Genomic DNA, 27080 nt, shown 5'->3' on the forward strand with positions numbered 1-27080 from the left:
GAAGTCCCATTGTATGGACAGGGGTGGTCTTGGTGCCTGTAGCTCTTCAGGCAGGAGTGCCAGTCAGTCCAGATTGGTTTGCCACGTGGAGTAGCCCACATGTGTGAAGGTTTTCTAGTATCTTGGAAAAATTTCCTAATTTGCAAAACTGATGGTATTTCATTACTCTGGAAAGGATATTTAATTCAACAGTTACCATAAAATACCGAACGGCAATGGCGAACTCAAACCAGGAAATGTTTTGTGAATGACTGTGGCTGTGGAAAGAGTGAATAGATACATAGGGCATATTACTTGTTACTAAGGTATAACAAAACCAGTGTTTATTACAACAGTGTTAACATAATTTAACCTATCATTTTAATGCTAGTATTTTGGTGAGAATTCTGAACAGAGTTTTAGCAGATATAGTGAGAGAGGACACTTGAGAGTAGGCTCACAGTCAGGAGCTTTTATGGTCTGGCACATGTACCTTGCCTGTAAGTTCGCCCTCATAAGCTGTCGGACTCGACAAATTCAATGCATATGAATTTCAGGCAGCCAAAGGGGACTGGCTTACAGCATATAATCAAAATTAAAGACCATTTTCACTGACGTGCGGGTAACATGAACTACAAATAACTTTCCTTGCAGCAAGGGGAAGAGTGACAGAAAGCTAATACCTTCAATTTTCTAACTTCTCACAATTTGTATAATTTCAGATATGAAATACATCAATTCTGTGACAACAAATGAACTGAACATTTTATGATGCATCATTGTGCGAGTTCATGTCATTTTCACACTGCCACGATTTTATTTTATTAGTGTAAAATACACTACACTAAACTACATTACAACACAATACACAATAACATCACTGACACACTACTCAGTGACTTAATCCAATCTTTCGTCAATGACAGCCGACTAGTTTTCAGGTACGTGTTATATGCTACTCCTCCAGAACTGATGTGGTTTCGAGTTGAAGAAATCTGTTAACCAGATACTAAGAGAAGCTTCTCTTGAAACAATTTTCTCTTAATGTTCGAGAGAGGCCAGAAAAGAAAATAATCAGAAGAGGCAAATCTCATGAATATGGATGGTCAGGAAGTGGTTCCTAACCAAGTTCAGCAGTTACATCTGTAATGATAATGGCCATAAGCCGACTTGCTTTATTGCAGAGTTGTAACAGGTTTACCATGTGTTTTGAATTCAATAGCAAAAGCAAGTCATCTTAGCTATTCACTACATGCTACAGATTTTATCGTTTCATTTCTTGTAGCAATTCATGATGGAGAATGCCAGTTTGATTCCACCGACACATAACAATGATTTTTTGAGGGTGTAAAACAGTCTTTGCACAGAGGGTCTCCCCCCCCCCCCCCCCATCACAAATGGGTTGACCATTCTCTCCTCCTCGTTAGGTTCACATACGGGCATATTTATTTCACTTTTAACAGAATTCCCAAGAAATGGCTTGTCCTATAACAAGCTCAACATAATTAAAAATACATGTGGTACCCAAATAACCAATTTTTGCTCCTTACCCAATGAATTCAAAAAGTGCACAATGATTGATTGACCATAGTCCACAATGTGAGGCAATACGCACACTGTATGACAAGGATTATTGTGAACATACTGATTACGATGCCTTCCATGCTGCAGCATCACATTCAGAGCTGGCTACAAGGACCACGGCCCATCATCAGGAGAAAGCACTTTAAAAGGAAGAACTTATTAAGAGTGCTTTTCATCAAAAACTGATTCATTACACAATTTGAATTTTGTTTCTCAGAAATAAGAAAACCATTAATACTTCCCTCGCATACACACCACAAATTCTTCTTATGGCTTATGCAGATCTAGAACCCTGATTAAACTAAAAAGGGAAAATGTGATGGTAGAGTTCATTTTCTCTACTGGATACTCCACGCCAATTAGCCCTGAAAATAGCCATAACAACAAGTTATCTACATACACACTCCTGTGCACATCAAACTCAAAACAGGAGAAAAACAATTTAATAATGAGCCACAATGCAGTGGAGCCAACCAAATGAAAAATGGCACAGACTTGTGCACCGACCCAATAGACAGGTGATTACAAATGATTCACTTGGCTTTGATGTCTTAGAACTACAAATATATAATGTCTACCCATTTTTACTAATAACCAATCAAAAGAGCGTACTTTAAAATTTTGTTTTTGTCATTGCAGGCTCCATTTCGACTAGCCAGGTGGCAAGGTGATAACAGTTTGCAAAATGGTGGCTAGTCAACAAAAAGCATTTTGTGTGTTGCAATATGAGAAGACAGAAACTGTCACTATCGTGCAGCGTGTGTTCGGAAGACAGTACAACATACAGCCACCAACCCACCAAAGCATTCTGCGATGGTATCGACAGCTCAAGGGCACAGGCTGCCTCTACAAATGAAAAAGCTCCAGGAGACCACCTGTCATGGAGGAAATAGTGGAGTGTGTCCGAGATGTGTTCCTTTGTAGCCCACAGAAATCACATGTCATGCACGTCACGAACTGGGCATTCCTCAGCCAAATGTGTGGCAGGTTCTGCTGATGCAGTTACCTCAGAAACCATATTACATACAGCTGTTGCAATGTTTACAACCAAACAACTGCACAATCGGACATGAATTTTGTGAACATTTCCAGGAAGCAATTAAAATGACTAGTTTCCCTGCTGACTTGTATTCAGTGACGAGGTGATAGTCCACCTAAACGGTAAAGTGAATCATTCACAACATCCGCATATGGGGCACGGAAAATCCCAGTGTTCGGTGGAGATTGAAAGATATTCTCCAAAGGTGAATGTCTTCTGTGCTGGGTCATGGAGCAACAATTACAGGCCCTACTTTTTTCTTGGGAAAACTGTGATGGTTATGACATACCTACAGAAGACTGGTTGTTTCCGAGATTGTCAGCTGATAACCCACCCTTCATATTCCAACAAGATGGAGCTCCGTCTCATTAGCATAGAGAAGTGTGTTGCTATCTAGATGAGGAACTTCCAAACACATAGGTTGGGCGATGTGCTCAGGATGATTTGGTGCTCTTTAGGTGGCTCCCAAGGTCTCCTGGCCTTACAGTTTGTGCTTTTTTATTCTTTGGCAATATGTGAAAGACAATGCATATGTACAACCTTTTCCAACCATGCTGACTGAACTCCAGGATCACATCACTACTGCACTAACACTGACAGGGATATGCTCGAACAAGTGTGGGCTGAGCATGACTACCACACTGTGTCGTCATGTCGTGTAACACAAGGAGAACATTTGTAATTATGTGTAAAAATTGAAAATGTGCTTTTTCATACAATGTCTTTATCAATATTTTGTATGCAATGTCATGGAAATTTTTTTGTCCATCCCACAATAAACTGAGAGTAGGATTAATTTAAGATAAGAAAAAAAGAAAAAAGCGAAACTGCTATTTACTGTTGTTCAGATTCATTTTTGTTGTTTTTCACTTCCTGTTCACTATCCGTTTGTTTCTTGACTTCAAGCTCGTTATCAATCAAACTATTCTGTTTATCTAGGAATTCAGCCGAGGTTTTATCCTTTTCCTGTTCAAATTCCAATTTTCCAGCAATTATTTTTTCAGTATCTTCATCACCATTTGGGATAGAGGTTGGAGTGTTTTCTGTGATGGACCTGTTGGTAAAAATATAATTTCAAATGTATTAGAATTTCTAGACTAAGTCTACATAGTCTCAACACAAACAATACATTTTTATATGTCAGTTATGGCAAAGACATCACTTTTCCCACGCAGTGATTCAATAGACAGAATTGGATTATTTGTTAAATTACTGTACAGGAAAATATTATCATCAGTGCAACTAGGATCCAAAAATAATTTAGAAAATCTCTGAATGAAGTCAAGAAAACTACACAAATTTTGGCATCTCTAACAGGTAATAATAATATTAATGTACGGAAAGCTCTGGTTGAAAATAGCGAATTATTTATGAATTGAGAGAGGCAGAAATGCTTAGGGGGAAAAAAGGACAGGTTAAGGGAAGTCTTTCCGCTCCCGGGATTGGAATGATTCCTTACCATCTCCCTTAAAACCCACATCCTTTCATTTTTCCCTCTCCTTCCCTCTTTCCTGACGAAGCAACTGCCAGTTGCGAAAGCTCGTAATTCTGTGTGTGTGTTTGTGTGTTTTGTTCATGTGCCTGTCTGCCGGCGCTTTCCCGCTTGGTAAGTCTTGGAATCTTTGTTTTTAATATATTTTTCCCATGTGGAAGTTTCTTTCTATTTTATATATATATATATATATATATATATATATATATATATATATATATATATATATATATAAACACACACACACACCTTTCTCCCTATGTTCTTGTGGTCTTCAGTACTGGGACTGGTTTGATGCAGCTCTCCATGCTACTCTATCCTGTGCAAGCTTCTTCATCTCTCAGTACCTACTGCAGCCTACACCCTTCTGAATCTGCTTAGTGTATTCAGCTCTTGGTCTCCCTCTATGATTTTTACCCTCCATGCTACCCTGCAATACTAAATTGGTGATCCCTTGATGTCTCAGAACATGTCCTACCAACTGATCCCTTCTTCTAGTCAAGTTGTGCCACAAGCTCCTCTTCTCTCCAATTCTATTCAATACCACCTCATTAGTTATGTGATCTACCCATCTAATCTTCAGAATTCTTCTGTAGCACCACATTTCGAAAGCTTCTATTCTCTTCTCGTCTAAACTATTTATCGTAACCCCCTATATTTTGCTCATTTGACTGCCAGCTCTTTCCTGGCCTAAGTGGGTGTACTGAAGTGAGCTGGGGGTATAGGCTTGGATGAAGTGAGGAATGGAGAGAAGCGGGAGGCCGGGAGGGAGAGGAGGCGTCTAGCAGTTCATGGAAGAGTGGGAAGCTGTCTGTGTACTAGCTAGGGGTGTACGTAGAGGGGGCAGACAGCTGAGCACACGATTTCACAGATTAGGGTGTGAGATGGCAGCACAAGACTAGCTCAAACATATTGGGTGGGAGTAATGCGAACTGGATGATGTGAAGGATAGCTCTCATATGCACAGATCAGAAAAGCTGGTTGTTGTGGGGAGGATCCAGATCACATGGGATGTGAAGCAGCCACTGAAATCTCACATATAGTGCTCTGCTGCATGTTGTGCCAGTGGGTGGTACATCTTGTTTTTGGCAACAGTTTGACGGTGGCCATTTATTCTGGTTGACAGTTAGTTGGTTGTCATACCAATGTAAAATGCTGTTCGGTGGTTGCAGCAGAGCTGGTACATAACATGGCCTCTGAGGGGCTAAGATAAGCCTGTGACGGGACTGGAGTAGGAGGTGCTTGGTGGGTGGATAGGGCAGATCTTGCATCTGGATCTTTGACACGGGTATGATTCCTGTGGCAGGACATTGGGGGGGGGGGGGGGGGGGTGAGAGTGGCACAGAGATGGGCTAGATAGAATGTTGTCGGGTGGGTGGTGGAACACCACTCTGTGAGGGGATGAAAATATCATCTTGGGTAGCATGTCCCTCATTTCAGGGCGTCATGATACATAATCAAAGCCCTGACAAAGGATGTGGTTCAGTCGTTCCAGTCCTGGATGATATTGGTTGACAAGAGGGGCACTTATTTGTGATTGGTCTTGGGATGGATGTGAGAATCAGGTGTGTGTCGAGACATGCCATGGGAGATCTGTTTGTGTATTAGTTCTGGGGGATACTGCTTGTCTGCAAAGGCCTTTGTGCGGCCTTCAGCATACTGGGTGAGGGAGTTCTCATTGCTGCTTATGTGACTGTCATGGATGGCCAGGCTGTATGGGATTTTTTTGGTGTGGAAGGGTTGGCAGCTGTAAAAGTGCAGGTACTGTTGGGGATTGGTGGGTTAAATGTGGACTGAGGTGTGGATGGAGCCATCTGAAAGGAAATGATTGACATCTAGGAAGGTGGAACAATGGGAGGACCAAGTGAGGTGGATGGCAGAGAAGGTATTGAGATGTGGAGGAATGAGGATAAGGTGTCCTGGCCATGGATCCAGATTATAAAAATGTCATCAATAAACTTGAACCAGGCCAGGGATTTACCATTTTGCAAAGCTAGCTGGTCCATGAACAGGTTGGCATGGGAGGGTGCCATGTGGGTTCCCATGACTGTGCCATAAATTTGTTTGTATACCTTCCCTTCAAAGGTGAAGTAGTTATGGGTTAGGATGTAGTTGGCTGGATGTACTAGGAATGAAGTGCTGGGTTTGGAGTCTGCAGGGCATTAGGAAAGCTAGTGTTAAATTGTGGCAAGGCCATAAGCATGAGAGATGTTGGTATATAAAGAGGTTGCATTTATAGTGACAAGTAGGGACCCGGAAGGAAAGAGTGTGAGGATGGTGGAGAACCAGTGCATGAATCAGTTGGCATCTTTAATGTGGGAGGCTAGGTTACGGAAAAACTGAGTGCAGATGTTGGTCAACGAGGGCCAAGATTCTTTCAGTAGGGGCACTGTAACCAGCTACAATGAGGCACCCAGTATTGTTAAGTTTGTAGATTTTGGGGAACATTTAGAAGGTGGGTGTGTGGGCTGTTGCGGAGAGCAGGGAGATGGATTCAAGGGAGAGGTTCTGGGAAGGGCCTAAGGATTTCAGCAGGAAGTGGAGGTAATGTTGGACTTCTGGGATTGGGTCACTTTGGCAGAGCCTGTTCGTGGATGTCTTGGACTGCTGGCAGAGACCGTCCACCAGGTAGTCACTCCAATTCATCACAACAGTGGTGGAACCTTTGTCTCATAGGAGGATGACCAAGTCAAGTCAGGCCAGGCCAGGCCAGGCCAGGCCCCTGTGAACGCAGCCATGCCACATACCAGCTTCTCTGCAACTGCTGCACAGCATTTTACATTCGTATGACAACCACCAAACTGTCAACGAGAATGAATGGCCACTGTCAAACAACTATTGCCAACAAGAAGGTGGGGCACCCACTGGCACAAAATGCAGCAGAGCACAATATGCGAGATTTCAATGCTGTTTCACAACCCATGCCATCTGGATCCTCCCCAACACCCACAGCTTTTCTTAGCTGCACAGATGGGAGCTATCCTTACAGCACATTCTTCACTTGTGTAACCTCCCTGTTCTGTGTCAGATAGTTGTGTGCTGCCATCTCACGCCCTAATCTGTGAAATTTCATGCTCAGCCATCTGCCACCTTTACCCGCAACCCTATCTAGCCCACGGATGGCTCCTCACTTCCCCAAAAAGCTGCTAGATTGCCCCCCCCCCCCCAACCCTCCCCCCTCTCTCTCCATCCCTCACCCCACCTCACCAGCATCCCCGCGTCACCTCACCTTAGTACCCTCACTGTTGGCCTATTCTGGCAGTCAAATGAGCACAATGTAGGAATACTTGTGTGTGTGTGTGTGTGTGTGTGTGTGTGTGTGTGTGTGTGTGTGTGTGTCCTACAGGTTGAGAAACGAATTTCATTTTGAAAGCTAGCAAATCAAAGTTCTGTACCTTTTTTTGTGCATCTGTCGATGGCGCAGCGCTTCTGCCTTTCGGTGAGTCGTTTGTTTATTTCTAAACAATAGGTAACAATACTATTTGTACTAGAGCAGTAAAATACACACTTTCCATATTGAATCACAGAAATGTGTTTATTGATACATAAAATATGATGCTACAGTTGCCTACCCCCCTGCCCCCCCTTAATGGTGGGGTCAAGTGGATATAAAAGAAGTTGAGAGGTATGGCTGAAGATACTGGGCAGTAAGACAGAAACAGATAGGAGAAAATAAGGGGTGGAAGGGAGATTAGAGACCAGGAGATGGGGGGCCATCGAGTTGCAGTGGGCAGGAGGACATAATTTGCTTGATATTAAAATTTTACACATCACTGACATTCGTTTCTATGTCCTTAAAACTTTGCATGTTTTCTTCACTTAATCTAGATCACATCCTTGAAAAGTCACTTTTCACTAGTCTGTCTGATCCTGTCAAGTACCATTTGGGCCACTAAGAGGTCAGTGTGCTTAGGTCACCTTGTAACTTGCTGATGCAGGACTAACCGTGAGGGCTGCAGCAATAGTTACTCCATAACTACTATGATCTCCCATCATAAAGGGAGATTGGTTAGAGCACTGCTTGCTTTACTAGACACGACCTTACTGGATGTGGTACACCCTTTTCGTTTCTCTGTCTGATGAACTGACATACCCAGCCAGTTACAGTAGGACGAATGGTTTATGGTGGATTCTTGGAACACAGTATGATTAAGTATTTTTCACATTAACTAATTATTTTCAGGGTGAAAAAAATCAGTAAGTGGAAAAAAAAGAAAGAAAAAAAGAAAGAAAAAAAAGAAAGAAAAAAAAACTAGGACCCACTGATGATCGAAGCTCAGTGCTGTAGATTGGCAGACTGCCAGTTATCCTGTTACACTTCTAATCTTAAAGTAACATCCGCACGACATTCTAGGTTTCCAACTGCTGCTCTTGTATCAAGCACCCTCATGGCACTAACTGATTCAAGATGTCCAAGAAGGTTTCCCACATTCAGTATAAAAAACTGGCTGTAAATCTACTACAATAATCATCAATGCATTTGGTGGGTATTAACAGTACAGTTATGTAAATTTTTCACAATTTGAAATCAAAATACTGATGCATCTACTTACTCATCCGAATCCAATTTTGCCCTTTTCACGTCAAGAACCTCTCTGTTCTGATGATTATACAGGAATGAAAATGTGTACTTCCATTTACTGTCGCACCCAAACTGAATGTCATCACCAGCTTTCAGCATTACTGTTGAACCTTTTGTCATTTTCAACCCATTAACGTAAGTTCCCATGGTACTCTGTAACAGTCAATACATCAGTCAACTGGAGATTCAGATTTACTAACGCAAATGAAGAAAATTTGCATCAAAACGTTACCATGACACCAAAACTGTGACCAACATTGAGATGTCTATCACAGTACTTCAGTATGGTTTTCTAGCATTTTCTAATCACAATTGATCTTCAACTCAGTTGCAGTTCTATAGTCTGTCCAAAATTACTTTAGGATTGACAGCAAGGACAGAAGTGGTAGTTGGGGAAGCCCACGTGGCAGGCCCTGGCAACTTTCTGCCAATACCACCCTAATTGCAGCTGCAGCAAACCTGTCGTGGCACACAACACCAACTCCTCACTTGTAGTGTGCTTTAGTTGCAGTCAGTTTGCTGTCCTATGTGATCATTGTCTCCTACGACTTTCTTTGTGTTTGTTTTTACGGTTGTATGGGCTGTTCTTTGATTTGTCATTATTGTTATTTGCTTTTACCATTATTGTTTGTCACTAATATTTGTTGTGTGGTACTCAATGATGTCAGCAGGAAGTTCAACGAAAGTTGTTAGTGGAAAAGTCTGATATCATTCTCTTGATCAGAGGAGAGCAGTTGGGGGAAATGGTTTGCACCTTATGTACCTACTTTGAGAATGAGAAACTTAATAGTGGCCCGCTGCTCTCCGTTAACAAAGTAATCGAAAAAACTGCTGCAGTTCTGAATATAAACAAACATTGTTTTGAACATAGGAAGGAAGTGTCTGACAAAGAAAAGGAAGCTGAGGAACCATGAAACGTAACACCCCTTGAAAAAACATAATATGGGTAAGTGGATTACCAATATCAATTTGTTTGCACAGGATGTAAGTCACCACGTTTACGATTATCACAGGAAGGAACATCCAACACTCAGTAAAGTTACTGGTCACACCTAAAGTATCAGAACCTTCTCAAGGCATTCGTTCACACTTGTCCTCAGTTGCATACAACCTAGGCTTTCACTATGACTTTTTTGTGGCCATAAATTGTTGATGGACAGGGAGTATATGATGGTGTGGCGATGCCGATTCTTAAGGGACGTATGTAGCACAAATATCGATGAAGTGGTGTGGTTTGACAAAATGTGGGTCAATTCTGGTCACATTGTCAGGGCTGGGCAGATGACACAGCTAAAGGAATAGTGTAAATGGCTTCTGGTCAGGGGGCCACACTATTCTTCTTCATGCAGGCAGTTTGCAATGTTTTCTCCCAAACAGTCTCTTGCTTTTTAAATCAAAGAACACAGGAGATTACAAAGAAAAGCAGATTCACTAATACCAAATATTGAAAAACCAGCAACAATTGTTCTGCGTAATGCTTCTTACCATTTAACTGTTGCTGACAAGGCACCTACTATGCAAATGAAAGGAGGAAATGGCTGACTGGCTTCAGCATCATAATGTCAACATAAATGATGACCTTCAGAAGATGGAGCTTATGGAAAAAATCTCTCTCTAAGCCACAGTTCCCACTCAACAAAATCGAAAAAATTGGCAAGAAAACATTGGCATACAGCTGTTAGGGTACCACATTATCACTGCCGTTTCAACCCAATTGAGTTAACATGGGAACAAATTAAAGGTTAACGTTGCCAGATAATAAATTTATCCTCTCTGCAGTCAAAGCACTCACATTAGAAGCTGTTAGGAATGCCACCACTGTAGATTGAAAGAAAGAGCATCATGGAAAGAGTGTGGTAGCCTGAAGCTCTTTTGGACAATCAGTGGAGGAAATGATAATTTCATATAATGGCGAAAGTGACAGTGACAATGATATTGACACCTCAAAACTGTCATAGTGACAAGAATGGTATTTGTGAAGTTTTTTCATTATTCTTGTAGAAATGGAGCACAGGTGGATTCAGCTAAATATTTTGAATGTAAAGTTTACACCTGTAAGTACCTACATAACAAAACTATATAATTGTTAAGTTTTGAAATTTTAATAAGAAGGCCTTCAAAGCAACTAAGTCCAAGGCAAGTTCATCTCAGGAATTCAGTCTGTATTGCACAAAATAAATATTATTGTTTAGGATATAAATGCCGCAACAGAGACCCTATTATTTGGATAACTTTTGCTTTCAAAACAATAATGGTTGGCCTATTTAAGATGTGTTTTCCCATTGTGATAAACATACTTATTTTTATCAGAAAAATTAAAACAGTTTCATTATAAACCTATAGCAACTTGTTTCTCAAATTGAATCTGTACGGACGCCCAATTAGTAGCTGTGTGAGCAGATAATTTGCATCATGTTTAACTTCTTATCTCACATTAGATATCTCCGACAAAGTTCTGGTTTTGCACAGATGAAAATATGATGCATTCTTAATATTTCATTCATATAATGTATACACCTTATTTCAATAAGAAAAATTCTGTAATGGCAGGAGAAAATCACTTTATCATCATAAACTGTCCCTGTATCGTATTAATAATTTGTTACCACAGATAAAACTACAATCAAAACATAGTGTAACTCTTCCAGAACACATTGATTCAACATTTATAAAGCGAATAATTTGCCGGTTTGAGCAAGTTAAATGAAATGAAAGATTATGCTTGTCTTTCGTGTGCAATGTGGCAACTCTGTTCTGTGCCTCCATGTGCTCCTGCTGAAGAGACAATCCTAAAGTAATTTTGGACATATCACAGTCTTTCATATGTAAGTATATACACAATATGAATCAAATACTATAAAAAGTACTAAATATTCAGGTATCAAAAACATTTCTAAACACTCACTCACTCACTCACTCACTCACTCACTCACTCACTCACTCACTCACTCACTCACTCACTCACTCACTCCTACATTTTCCGGAAATACTCTCATGAAATAGATCCTTTACGGATGTGGAACTATCATGTTACACATTAGCAGGAACAATCAGCCACCACTGGTTACTTCTGTATAAGTTAGACTAACAATAAATTAGTAACTAGCACTAATCCACTCACGCTGATAACCACGCTAATTACTAGATTCATATATATATACAACACTTGAAACAAAGCATGTACCTGAGTTTAGATAACTTTTTTTTTAATATTTGAGAATTTTCAGCTGCCTACTGGATGTCCAACACCAAACTGTTGCAGGCTTTTGCACCTAGGTGTATAACTCCATTTGGAACCCACCTTAGTTTGTCATCAATCTGGATGCCTAAGAACATGAACATATGGAGCCTCATCCATTGTAGGCCAACACCTATTGATCTCTACTTCTGATACTTTTAAGCCATTTTGATTTGTCTGGGATTACATAATATTTGTTTTTGTGCGATTAAGGATTAACTTGTTGGCTATGAACCAGTTGGAAGCTTGTCCCATTATCCTACTGTCTGTGTCGAGCATGGCTGTGTTTGCGTCATTTTTCAATATTCTTGTGTCACTACTAGACATTACAGTTTTCTGAAGAGTCCTACCAGTAAAATCGTTAATGAAGACCAGAAATGTGAGTGAACTATGCACCAAACCTTGCAACACACCATATTTAATCTTATTCCTTTTGTATCATTTGTTGCCGAACCTTATTGATATTGTTGTTAACTCTAATTTTCACATAAAGAGAAATAACAACCATGTTTGTAAACCATTCTTGCCCTTTCCGGGTGGCTCCCTGCTGCTGGCATTTGGCAGCATGAGGATGTGGCATTTTACGGGAGGAAGAAATCATCTATATAAAATGATTATTAGACTTTGGTGCCCACACCATTTATTGTAGTGGTGAAGAATGTGACACACAGGACTGATCCCTGGATACTCCATTCACTCGCATAATGCATTTGCTGTGACTCCCTCCAATATGAAAGTGTAGGAAGCTCTTTATCAAGATCAACAGGTGGCTCCAGAAACCCCACCCACTGAGTGTGTGAAGGATGTGAAGGAACCAGATGCTGTCAACCTTTACGCTTATCATTGCAATTACGTGTCAGCAATCTAACTGCAGAGTCCAAATACACTAGGTGGTCACTGTTCAATCTAAATACGCAGAAGTATTGGTTGGCTGGCTCGTTGGCTGATTAAAGGGACCAAACTACTAGGTCATCAGTCCCTTTTGACTAGAACAGTAAGGTTTACATGACTGTACAACAGAGGTAACCTACCATGTAAAACCCAGGGGAAGAAAATCCCAAGGTCTATGAAAGGTATGAAGGCAAGATAAGGGACAAAAAGAAGAAAGGGAGGCAGAGGAAGAAAGGAGGTATAGTGTCCCATCTAGACAGCAAAATGGTAAAGGTGACCTTCATGAATAAAATGTAAAACTAAGTCAATCGTTAAGGCACCATTTCTTAACAGTAGGGGCAGCGAGTCATGGAGATTAAGAGTCCACCACAGGGCAGCTAGGCTGGGACAGTCCAGCAAAGTGTGGACCGCTGTCAAACAGGAACTACAATGACAGGGAGTGGGTCCTTGCGACAGAGGAGATGAACATGAGTCATGGTCAATGTGAAGCCAGCAAAGGACAATAGAGTCCTTGCGAGAGGCCTCCATGGAGGACTTTCACCGATTCGTAGTGGGTTTCATTGCCCGTAGTTCATTTGCTGAAGTCAGAGTGAGGCATTCTGTATTCCAGGCACCTGAAGCTTGATGGCATAATACCAATTGGAGGTTTGAGATAAATGTGACTGGTTCATTGTGAAAAATCCCCCAGGATTGCCAGTGTCTCCGATGGCATGCTCCTTCCAAGAGGGTGCCCTCTAGGGGGTTCACCCATCTACGATGATTGTCCACACCTCAGGTCACACCTCGTGAATTTCAGACAGAGGGACCAGTCGGCATCTGGAAAGGTATCAGCTCAAGCAATCATGCCTCCCTGGGCCTGGCCTATACCAGAGGTTACATGAGAACCATACCTGTCAACCCGGGGCTGCAACAAAATTACGAGGTTACCCAGTCACCTGTTATGCATCAAATGCATGGGTCGGCATGGGAAACACACTCTCACTTGGTGTCCTATCTTTATATGGAGGATTCCGAGGAAACAGCCCTGGAATTAGTAGTAATTAAATCAACTGTTCTTCTGTGATATATTGTTGACATCTTCATAGTATGGCCCTATGGAGAGTATAAATTGACAGAGTTTTTGTGCCATCACAACTTCATAAGAATATTAACTATCGGATTTTCTAGTTAAATGGACAAATGATGGTTCTGTGGGTCATTTAGTTTACCATAAGCCCACACAGATTTATATTTACAGTCTCAGAGTTACTGTCCATCACAAACCACAGTGTGGTTGGTTGGTTTAAAGGGGGGGGGGGGGGGGGGGGACCAAACTTCTAGGTCATCGGTTCCTTGTTCCTATTAAAACAATTCCACAAAAGGGAGACTAAGACAAACGAGACTTACAACACAAAGCTGAGAGAAAGGACAAACCTCAAGAATGACAAAGGGCAACAAACACTACATGGACAAAGTAGGACAAGAAAACCACAGAGACGCAAGAAACAGGTAGAAGGAACTAAAACAAGAGAGCAGAAGACCATGGCTAGCTGATCATGGGAATAAAAAGGGGAAGCCAGCCACTCTGCAACACATTAAAACCTCCAGCCTAAAAGCACTAGGGGGGAGGACACAGAGGGACAAAAGACATGCGCTTAAACTTACATAGAATGATAAAACCCACCCTCAACATATAAAATGTAAAACTAAATCAGCCGACGAGGTGTTGTCTGCTAAAATGAACGGCAATGAGTCTGGTAAATGAAGATTTCATTGCAGGGCAGCCAAAGTAGGACTGCACAACAGAATATGGGACACTGTCAAATGGGCGGTGCACCGACACTGAGGTGGGTCTCCATGGCGCAGGATATAGCTGTGGGTTGCCTAACCATGGCCAATGCGGAGCCGGCATAGAACAACAAAGGCCCTGTGAGAGACATCCTGAAAGCCATGGGTTAACACAATCAGCCAGATGCAGTATTACTTGGTTTATGAGAATGTTTGTCTCAGTGCCACACTAATGCTTATTAATGAATATTATGCTTATTAATGATAATATGGGGTATTCATCATAATTTGGATCTGGATTGAGGATTTCTTGGTGTAAGGAGGAAGTAGCATCTTATCTTTAATGAAGAGTGATCAACAATGTACAAGTAACTACAAGCGTGCCCCTGAGAACTGTGTTGGGAACCCTACCGTTAATTTCATGCATTAGACATCTGGCAGACGATATTAATAACTACGCGAACTTTAAATAGGTACTTCAGTTATCTGTAATAAATACTGTTTGAAAAGAACTCCACAAATATTTCTTCAGATTTTGATAAGATTTCAAAGTGATACATTTTAAATGTTGAGAAAAATTACAGTCTGCTTAAGAAAAATTCAGTATCCTATGACTGCAACATTTAAATGAGCCACAATTAGAATAAGTCCACCAATGCAAATGCAAATACATGAGTCAGACAACTTGTAGAGATATGAAATGGAATGATCACATCTGCTCAACCATATGCAATACTTTGGTTCATTGGTTGAATATCATGAAAATACTAAGAGTCTACAAAGGAGATGATACAGTTCACTCACAGTATTGTGAAACTATGGGAACTGAATACGAAGAATCATAAGTTGGTTGTCTGTGGCGAATCAGAATGCTTGTTCATAATTTTCAATGGTTTGTACATTAAGTTATTTTGTTCTGTTGGGTTGGAATCCAAACACATCTTGGCATTTTTTCAGAAAAATCAGAAATAAAACAAAAAAGTAAGTTATAGCAATGATGAACATATAACTCGGGCTACACTACACATCTATCTATTATGGCAATTGTATTTTGCGTTGCAATTAGGTGGCTTTGAGAACTCGCAAGCAAATTTTCAAATTTCACCCTTATCTAGGCTTTGGGCTAAATTTCAAGGCAGTGTGTCAGCATATCTAGTTTTTTCCATTCCCCAAATAAATAAGAAAATCAGTAGCAATCCTTAAAATTCAAAATAAGCAAATCAGTAAACGTTATTCTGACACACTATTTCGATAACATTCATAACTTCTGCTGAAAGAAATCATTAGACTCAATAATTACCATTGGCTACTGTCCTGTTAGCTGCAATAGGCAGCAGATAAGCTTCTGTGTTGCACATTTTAGCGATTTTGATCGAGATAAACACACGCTGCAGTGTTCTACAGCACGCCAGTGTAGAAATGTGCACAGAATCAGCCACATGAAAAATCCATTCCATATGCATGTGTATTTACGTATAAAAGCCGACTTAAGAATTTTCCATTGTGTGAGACCTCATGTACAATACCGTGTGCCAGTTTGAAGTTCTAGATTCGCTTATTTTACTATTCACGCAGTTTCTGCATAATTTTCCACTATTTTTATCAGTCCCATTCGTATCGTGAAATTTCAAACATTCATGAGTGCCGTGATAAACTCATGCTGTTATTGTTAATTGTAGGCTTAAACTTAATTGTCCTCTTTTAAAATTTTTGAGAACAGTAGGCCTATCCTCCTCCAAAACAACCATTCCCTAATTTCATCACAGAATTATGTGAGAAATTCAGTATTTTGAGAATTTTAGGATGCTTACAAAACTATATTTTGTAGAGGTATGAATGTTTTGGATACATGATTTATTTTGTACAAAATCAGTGTTTGTGGTCCACAATTATGCCAAAGAACTCGTCACCCTAGAACTTCATTGTGTATCAATGCAAAGAAACTTGTGTTTTTGAGAATTTTTGGAAACTACCATTATTCTTTGCATAACCTACAACCAATTTGCAACAAATTGGTGTTCGTGACTTAGTTACTGTAGCAGATTTTCTAGCTAACATATTGTGTTATGCACAGTTTTCACTTAAAGAGGATTAACCCTATATATTATCTGCATTTATTGTAAATTAACTATATTTTTGAGTTTGTCAACAACTACAATTAACCTCAAAAGGTTTTAGGAAACTAGTAGCTTTTACCAAAGGTTTTTGTGCGCGTTAATAGAAATCTCATTATGTGCATTTCCTTCAATTCTTAGAGAGAATTAGCAGCTTTTTAGCTAAACAGATTGAAAGATAATGAGTAAGCGTAATTTAAAGTTATTTGTTCACAGCATTATGATACATTGCACCATCCAAAATGCAGCCCCACTGTGAATGCTTTTCCCAAACAGAAAATGAGTTGGGTGACGTTCACAAGCAGTTGGAAACCACTCTGACTACTGTCAAATGGTTGGCAGCTTCTGCGAATCAGCGTGGTAGAAGAGCTCCCGAAAGTCGTGTAACTGTGATACCTGTACCAGAAGTATCTTAAGTACTATCCTCTTACGTGGATCCTGTCTCCTTTGCAGAAGGTATAGGCCATTACTTGTCCACTTGACTGCAAGTGGTATGTCAATGGTAGACCTAGACATCCTGTACAGGGTGCACAGAGACCAGGGAGGACTCAGGGCATTGTACTGATCTCCCAAACCAACAACTCTGAGGGGCTGTCTTTCGCTGAAACTGTAACTGGGCTGATAGGGCTCACTTCACCTGTTTTCTCCAGTGTCAGGATGTAGCAAACGCAAAACGGTACGGACTATTAATCATCAGCAGTTTAAATGTAACGTAAGATACCCCTTATGCAACAAGGGACAGGAAAGGTCATCATGTGCACCCAGTGTATGTGCCAGGGAGCCTTATTAAACCTGCTGAAGAGGCTACTCCAGCAGACCTCAAGGGAACAGGGTGCAACCATCTGCAGATCATGGCACACGTTGGAACAAATGGTGCCTGTCCTTTGGGTTCCGTGGTCATTCATGGGTCATTCCAGCAAGTAGTAGAGAAGGATAGTAAGACCAGCCTTGGGCACTGAGTTTCAACGAAGCCCACAATTTGCAGCACTGTTCCCAGAACTGATTAAGGCCCTTTTATTCAGAGTCGAGCGGAAGGATTGAACCGGAGACTTCAAAAGTTCTGCAATAAGCTAGGCTGCAACATGGACTTGTGCCATAAGGTTGAGAACTGTAGGGTACCCCTAAATCGGTCAGGTGTGCACTAAACATCAGAGGTTGCTACTCAGATAGCTGACCACGTGTGGAGTGCACACAAGGATTGTTTTGATTAAGTGACTCTCCATCGAATCCACATAACTATAGCTGTAGGAAACCTAGAAGTATCAGTGTAAGATCCAAAAAAATGCCTCACACAGGTGAGAGTATTAAAATCCTAGTAAACTGCCAAAGCATTTGCAACAAAGTGCAAGAGTTTGAAATGCTCTTGACAAGCAGCGAAGCTCATGAAATACGAAGTACAAAGCTGGCTGAAACCTGAAATTGATAGCAGTCTGATTTTTTTTTTTTAAATTTAAGTGTATATTGAAAGGATAGGCAAATGGGAAATTGAGGTGGTGTGATAGTTACAGTATACAAAAAACCCAAACCCACCAATGAAACTGAAACTTCATGCGAGATCGATTGGGCAAGACTCAGTATCGGCTCAGTTTGGGATTAAAATGATAATTGGATCCTTCTGTCGCAAACCTGAGTCATCTGCTGATCTAACTAAAAACTACTGAGAAAACCTCAGTCTCTGGTACGTAAGCTCCCTAAGCATGCTGTAATCATCAGTGGAGACTTTAATCATGCAACAATTAAATTGGGACAATTACAGTTTTGTTAGTAGTGGGTGTGGTAAGACATCCTGTGAAACTTCACTAACTGCCTTGAACAGATTGTTAAATACACCACTCATGATGGAAATACACTCCTGGAAATTGAAATAAGAACACCGTGAATTCATTGTCCCAGTAAGGGGAAACTTTATTGACACATTCCTGGGGTCAGATCACATTGACAGAACCACAGGCACATAGACACAGGCAACAGAGCATGCACAATGTCGGCACTAGTACAGTGTATATCCTCCTTTCGCAGCAATGTAGGCTGCTATTCTCCCATGGAGACGATCGTAGAGATGCTGGATGTAGTCCTGTGGAACAGCTTACCATGCCATTTCCACCTGGTGCCTCAGTTAGACCAGGGTTCGTGCTGGACGTGCAGACCGCGTGAGACGACGCTTCATCCAGACCCAAACATGCTCAATAGGGGACAGATCCGGAGATCTTGCTGGCCAGGGTAGTTGACTTACACCTTCTAGAGCACGTTGGGTGGCACGGGATACATGCCGACGTGCATTGTCCTGTTGGAACAGCAAGTTCCCTTGCCGGTCTAGGAATGGTAGAACGATGGGTTCGATGACGGTTTGGATGTACCGTGCACTATTCAGTGTCCCCTCGACGATCACCAGAAGTGTACGGCCAGTGTAGGAGATCGCTCCCCACACCATGATGCCGGGTGTTGGCCCTGTGTGCCTCAGTCGTATGCAGTCCTGATTGTGGCGCTCACCTGCACGGCGCCAAACACGCATACGACCATCATTGGCACCAAGGCAGAAGCGACTCTCATCACTGAAGACGACACATCTCCATTCATCCCTTCATTCACGCCTGTCGCAACACCATTGGAGGCGGGCTGCACGATGTTGGGGCGTGAGCGGAAGACGGCCTAACGGTGTGCGGGACCGTAGCCCAGCTTCATGGAGACGGTTGCGAATGGTCCTCGCCTATACCCCAGGAGCAACAGTGTCCCTAATTTGCTGGGAAGTGGCGGTGCGGTCCCCTATGGCACTGCGTAGGATCCTACGGTCTTGGCGTGCATCCGTGCGTCGCTGCGGCCCGGTCCCAGGTCGACGGGCACGTGAACCTTCCGCCGACCACTGGCGACAACATCAATGTACTGTGGAGACCTCACGCCCCACCTGTTGAGCAATTCGGCAGTATGTCCACCCGGCCTCCCGCATGCCCACTATACGCCCTCGCTCAAAGTCCGTCAACTGCACATACGGTTCACGTCCACGCTGTCGCGGCATGCTACCAGTGTTAAAGACTGCGATGGAGCTCCGTATGCCACGGCAAACTGGCTGACACTGACGGCGGTGGTACACAAATGCTGCGCAACTAGCGCCATTCGACGGCCAACACTGCGGTTCCTGATGTGTCCGCTGTGCCGTGCATGTGATCATTGCTTGAACAGCCCTCTCGCAGTGTCCGGAGCAAGTATGGTGGGTCTGACACACCGGCGTCAATGTGTTCTTTTTTCCATTTCCAGGAGTGTATATTGGATCTAATAAGCAACAAATAGGCATGACCTCTTTTGAGAATGTCCACACACAAACTGGTATCAGTGACCATGATGCGGTTGTGACAACAATGATTACCGAAGTAAAAATGACAACTACAACAAGCAGAAGGAACTATACATTCAATAAAGAAGACACTTCGAGTTGCAGACAGGCACGGTCAAAAGACACTTGTGCCTGTCTGCAACTTTACGTGCCTTCTTTACAGTAAGAAGCAATCCACATTTTCCTTCACTGTTGATATTCCTACCTGGAGTTTCCATTATACATTCAAACAACTAGATAAAAATATCAATAGTATAATATCTCAATGAGGAACTTTAAACTTTCAGCACAGGGCAGGAGCATTAAAGGAACTATGGCTGAAGTTTAAAACAATAGTTGTCCATGCACTACATAGATATGTGCCCAGTGGAACAGTTCACAGTGGAGGGAACTTCCGTGGTATACTAAAGAAGCAGAGATTACTGCATAATAGGTATAAAATAAAGCATAGGGCTGTAGATAGATGGTGAATGAAATGCCTTTGGCTGTCAAGAGAGCAATGTGTGTTGCCTTCAGCGACTATGGTAGCAGGATATTGTAAAGTAATGTTTCACAGAACCAAAAGGAAATCCAGTTTTATGTAAAGACACCGAAGTTAAGTGTCCAGTTCCCAGTGTATGAGAGAGGAACTGAAAAAAAAAAAGGATGATGAAAGAAATACGTATTAGCAGCAGTGGTGTTGAGAAACAGCTGAAATCAAAACTGAACAGAGCTCCAGGGTCTGATGGTATCCCTGTCAGATTCTATACTGCATTTGCGGCTGGGTTGGTCTCTCTTCTAACTATAATCTAGAGTAGCCCTGCCCAGTTCTTGGAAAAAGGCACATGTCATGCCCGACTACAAGAAGTTAGAATTCATCCACAAAACTACCATCTAATATCCTTGACATAGATTTGTTGTAGAATCTAAGAACATTTTCTGAGCTCAAACATAATGAGGTATCTTGAACAGAATGACCTCCTCAGTTCCAACCAGCATAGATTTCAAAAACATCAATCATGTGAAACCCAACTCACATTTTTCTCACAACATACTGAAAGTTTTGGATCACGGCAATTAGATAGATGCTGTATTTCCTGATTTCCAAAACACATTTGATTCAGTACACTTATAGTCAAATGGGTATCGAGTGAAATTTGTGACTGGATTGAAGACTTTTCGGTAGTGAGGAGGCAACATGTTATACATAAATGAACTCACAGACAATATTAACAGTAAAATAAGGCTTTTTGGAGATAATGCAGTCATCTATAATGAAGTACTATCTGAAAGAAGCTGCATAAATATACAGTCAGTTCTTGATCAGATTTCAAAGTGGTGCAGAGATCGGTAGCTTGCTTGAAATGTTCAGAAATGTAAAATTTTGTACTTCGCAAAATGAAAAAATTAGTATCGTATGATAACACTCTAGATTAGTCACTGTTGGAATTGGCCACCTCACACACGCACGTAAGTGTAACATTTTGTACAGATACGAAAAGGAATGATCACATACTTTCAGTTGTAGATAAAGCAGGTGGTAGACTTCAGTTTATTGGTATAAGACTGGGGAAGTGCACTCAACGTACAAAGGAGACTGCTTACAAATCACTCTTGCGAACAGTTCTACAATATTGCTCAAGTGTGTGGGAGCAGTACCAGATAGTACTAACATGGGATATTTAACGTAGACAGAGGAGGGCAGCACAAATGGTCACAGGTTTGTTTGATCCATGGGAGCATGTCACACAGGTACTGAATGAAACTGAACTGGAAGACTCTTGAAGACGGACGTAAACTACCATTAGAGAATCTATTAACGAAGTTTCAAAAACCGGCTTTTAAATTTACTCTACGAATAAACTACAATCCCCTACATATCACTCACATACGGATTGTGAAGAAAAGATTATTATAATTACTGTACACACATAAGCATTCAAACCATCATTCTTCCCTCACCCCTCACGGTGGTTTGCAGAGTATACATGTAGATGCAGATACACTACACTCTATTGACTACAACCAACTTCAATGAACTGCCAAAATTGGCATACTATATGGCCAATAACACCTAAGTGCACTTTAACCATGGACACTGCTTTCCAAACACTCCATTTTAGGACTAACAGGAGTTGCTGAACACATGCAAAGGGATGAAGCACGAGTGGTCACAGGTCTGACCCACAGAAGAGTATCCTCAAGATGCTGATAAACTCACACAAGCACACACATGCGCGCGCGCATCCCCTCCCCCCCCCCCCCCCCCCCCCCCACACACACACACACATGCTAACAGAAAAAGCAGGACAAATGTGTAAGTAATTTAGCAAAAATGACTAGGTGGGGATAGTTGTGGGAGCTGATAGAGCAGCCACTGTGGACACAAGTGCGGGTTTGGTAACCTCAGGTTAACTCTGCTGTGAACGTGGAGCTGTGCAAACTCTAAGACCAATGTGAGATTATACGTTGTTGCTGCTCTAGTGGGTGATGTAGGATGACTGGATCATACTTTTCATAGCCAACTGTTGAATATGTGAGGTAAAAAGCAAGTAAACAGATCTATTAGCAGAAAGCATAAAAGGGTCCACTAGCACACAGTGGCATATCTCCTGGGACCACCTGAGAATCATTTTAGATTAAATTCAGAAAGACAAATAGCCAGACACTTGCCACTGACATCAATTTGGATTAGAGTTTTGGAACATCTACTGTGTTCGAACATTATGAATTACCTCTCAGAAAATGATCTATTGACACTCATTCAGAAAGGGTTCAGAAAAATCATTCTTGTAAAACAAAACTACCTCTTTAATCATACTAATTTATAAGTGCTATTGACACTGCATCTCAAATTGATTCCATATTTCTAACTTCCCAGATGGCTTCTGACACTGTCCCTCACAAGCGTCTTCTAATCAAACTAAGCGTCTATTGAAGTATAAGCTCTGTTGTGCTGTTCGTTTCTTTTTTTTTTTTCTTTTTGGGGCGCAAAAACAACTAGGGTCATATGCGCCCATGTCAAAACTGTATAACAGTTAAAAACGACTACAAGTCAAACTCAATTGATGGAAGAGAAGACATCTGAGAACAAGGACATGGAGAAAGGTCTATAAAATATGCCATAAAGAAATGGAGGTCTGGTATTAAAAATTAAGTGGCCTTTGCTACAAAGGATAAAACGTATGCATAGTTCGCTAAAACAGCCGATAACTCACATGGCAAACACAAACGGGAACTTAGACGGTAAAAAAAGGGGGGGGGGGAGAGAGAGAGAGAGAGAGAGAGAGAGAGAGAGAGAGAGAGAGAGAGAGAGAGAGAGAGAGAGAGCATTTCATCAGGAAATAGTTGACAGTAAAAATTTGGCACAAAGTGGTGGGGGAGCGCCACTTAACAAATGGTGATGGCTACAAAGACAGTGCCCAATATGCAACATAGTTAAAATGATCTCTTCGCGGCGAGAGGGCCAAGAGGAAGTCGTCCAAGCTGCTGGGATAGGCTTACTAACCCGGAGCTTTTTCCCATGAAGGCAGGACCAATGATGATGCCAAAGTGACACCGCCACCTGACAGATGGCAACACAGAGATGAAGTGAGGGAGCCTAAGAACTAGCAGGCTGAGGTACAAGAACTGCAACCTTGGCAGCAGCGGCCTCGTTTCCTGTCAGACTGTTGTGACCAGGAACCCACTTAAACATAACAATGTCTCTACCAAAGTTGAGCGAGTGACAGCTTTACTGGGCCCACTGCACTAAGGGATGGGTGGTGTGCAGCACAGAGTCTTTGAAGGCACTGAGTGTGTCCGAGTAGATGATGCAATTGAAAAGCCTGTGTCACCGGATATACTGCATGGCCTGATCAGGGTGAAGAGCTCTGCTGTAAATACTGTGCAGTGTTCTGGAAGCCGATACCTGGTGCAAATGACAAAGGCACACCCGACAAAATGGTCTGTCGAAGAGCTATCAGTGTACAGAAAGGTACTAGTGTGAAGTTCAATGCGAAGATCATGAAACTGAAGGCGATAGAGCAAGTCTAGAGTATTGGCCTTAGGATGCAAATGAAGGGCAAGGTGGTGGCCAAACGGATGCCACGATGGTGGATAGAGTCGAGACGGCGTACGAGGTATGGGCGTGCAGATGCATAAACAAAGCACCCGTTGTCTAGCTGGGAAGGGACAAAGGACCAGTACAAATGGAGGAGGGTGGTTTGATCTGCACCCCAGGAAGTACCATTGAAGACATGTAAGACAGTGAGGGATCGCACACAGTGGGCTACCAGGTAAGACACATGGGAGGACCAAGAAAGTTTCCTATTGAGCATGAGTCCCAGGAATTTCGTAGTTTCGGCGAACAGAAGGGCAACAGGCCAAAGATGTAAAGACGGTGGAAGAAACAAAATGTGCCACCAGAAATTCATACAAATGGTTTTGTCAGTGGAAACACGAAAGCCTCTGTCGATGCTTCTCGAGTAAAGACAATCAAGACATCACTGAAGACACCACTCAATGAGACAGGTCCATGGAGAACTGCAATGGATGGCAAAATCGTCAATAAAACAGGAGCCGGATATGCCTGGTGGAAGACAGGTCATTATAGGGTTAATGGCGACAGCAAAGAGGACGACACTGTCCTCAGGACAGAAGCCTGAGGCACACTGCTTTCCTGGATAAAGGTGTCCGACAAGGCAGAATCCACATGTACCTTGAAATCTCGACCTTTTATTAATTCCTGAAAGAAATGGGGCAGGCAGTCGCGGAAGCCCCACGTGTAGAGAGTATGGAGGATACCAGTCCTCCAGCAGGAGTCATAGGCTTTCTCCAAATCGAACAACATGGCCACAGTCTGGGATATCCAGAGAAAATCATTCATGGCATGGGTAGACAAAGTGACGAGATGGTCAACTGCAGAGATTTGAAAGACTTGAGCCACTATGCCACTCGAGCACGAATCATATGCTCCATCACCTTGCAAACACAGCTGGTGACAAATGGGGCAGTAAATAGATGGAAGGTGTTTGTCCACATTGGGCTTAGACATGGGAACGACAGTGGCTTCATGCCAGCATTTGGGTAACATGCCCTCTGTCCAGATGCAATTGTACATATTAAGCAGTAAAGTGCTTGCCTGGGCAGGGGATTGGGATGATTTGAAAGCATGATCTAGCTCCCTCACAGTAAAGGTGGCATTGTAGCACTCATGATTCTGATAAGAGAGGGCTATCACCCGAACCTCCTCCACTTGTTTCCGATGGAGGAAGGCAGGGAGATAGTGGGAGGAGCTCAAAATCTCCGCAAAATGGTGGCCAAAGCTGCCAGAGATAGCAATAGGGTCCTTGATGACATTGTCTGATTCTGTCACTCCCGAAATTGGTGTCTGATTCAGTCACGCCGGAAATTGGGGAATGGGGCTTGGTACCAGAGAGCCGTCGGAGGTTGGCCCACATTGTGGAAGAGGGAGTGAAACTGTTGAAAGAACTAGTGAATGAAATCCAGCTAGCTTTTTTGCTATTCTGAAGAATACAGTGACGCTGTGCACACATCTGTTTATAATGAATGCAATTTGCCATCATAGAATGATGCTTAACAATGCAAAGAACATGTCTCTGTGTGTGAATTGCATCATGGCACGTCTCAGTCCACCACGGGACCAGGACACAGTTTGGTAAAGAGGAAATGTGAGGAATGGAATGTTCTGTGGCCATAAGGATAACGTTCATAAGATATTCTACTTGGTCATCACAACTGGGGAAATGTTCATCGAAGGCCACCAGGGAGGAGTAAAGCCTCCAGTCAGCCTTACGAACAGGGTGTATACGTGGACAAGGAAAAAAAATTCCCAGATTATTCCCAAATATCCTGTTTAAAAAACATACTTTTTCCGGGGGGGAAAATACACTTTTTCCATACTAAGTGACATTCAGTTTTCTGTAGATTTTTTCTTTGGAACTGTAAAACTGATCACTCCTTTGAATGATTAACATTTTATACACTAGCGTAGAACTTCCCAGGAAAAAAATGGGGAGAGAGAAGTTTTGGGGAGACTTTTGATTAAAAAAAAAGGAGAGATGTTTTGGAAAGACCTCTGATGTGCAGCAACATACACACTGCATATTTTCGTATTACGAAAGTATAAATTCGAATTGCACCAAACACAGCATGTTAGCTTGAAATCGAGATTGCGATGTCCTTTTATAAGCCAGTCATATCTCATGCAACGTGATGTCGCCAGTCGATGACAGCAGATATTCAGAGCATAGGACACACGATGTAGTCAGCCAATAGCAAGATCACTGCTATGTAGTGTGACTACACAAAGAGGAAAAGTTAATGGTTTACATTAACATACATAATATAGCTACAAGAAAAGCTAAGCTTTCACATATAATATTGGTCTCGATGATTAATAAGCTACAAGAGAAGCTATGCTTTCACATGTAATACTGATCTAGTTTGTGTGTGTTGTACTTTAAGATACATCACACAAATGTGCCAGTAAATTTAAAATAAAATCATAAGTGCCTCGTCTTCTACGTGGCTGGTCCTCAAAGTGTTCAGTTTTAAACGCTCTGTGATTTAAGAAATTCATCCAACTTCTTCACAGTTAACATAATTCATCTTCTGTAAAAAGAAATTTACTTTGAAAGTAATGCTTTTCGAACCACTGTTCGCAGTACCATCCCGAGAAATAGGTTCAATTTACCAGTTGCCAGAGAGCGCCAGAAAACACGCCTTATTGCGCGTGCGCAGCTGCAGTGGTGTAGGAAGCCTGCATGTCCATATGTGTAAAGCACTAAGAGAGCTTACATTACGCCACAAAAAACAGGACATCAGAGGATACTCCAAGAGCATCGCAATTTTGTAAACCATACTGAAATGCATAATTTGGCTTGAAGTGCACACTGCTTTTTTCGAGATTCACAGTGAAGTAGGTCCCATCTGATATTAAGCTTTTCAGTGTGGTTTTTGGTGTGTCAATTTTCTTGGGAGTACCGATACTGTACTATGTCATATTTGGTTTTTTATTATGGCATAATGCCATACATGGCAGAAGATGAAAACGTGTTCTTGAAATTCAGTGAACAGTTGGAAC

General features: G+C 41.9%; 1 protein-coding gene across 2 annotated transcripts in view; it reads right to left on the reverse strand.

Moving 5' to 3' along the window:
- LOC126278563 (E3 ubiquitin-protein ligase rnf8-like) overlaps window positions 1-27080 on the reverse strand; it is a 135503-nt gene that overhangs the window by 98025 nt on the left and 10398 nt on the right. For both annotated transcript variants that reach the window (XM_049978757.1, XM_049978758.1), the window contains exons 3-4: window positions 8648-8829; window positions 3441-3656 (exon numbers count right to left, since the gene is read on the reverse strand). In XM_049978757.1, the coding sequence (XP_049834714.1) occupies window positions 3441-3656; window positions 8648-8829 (398 nt within the window). The remainder of the gene's footprint in view (window positions 1-3440; window positions 3657-8647; window positions 8830-27080) is intronic.

This window comes from Schistocerca gregaria, chromosome 6 (genome assembly GCF_023897955.1).
Source record: "Schistocerca gregaria isolate iqSchGreg1 chromosome 6, iqSchGreg1.2, whole genome shotgun sequence".
NCBI classification, from domain to species: Eukaryota; Metazoa; Arthropoda; class Insecta; order Orthoptera; family Acrididae; genus Schistocerca; species Schistocerca gregaria.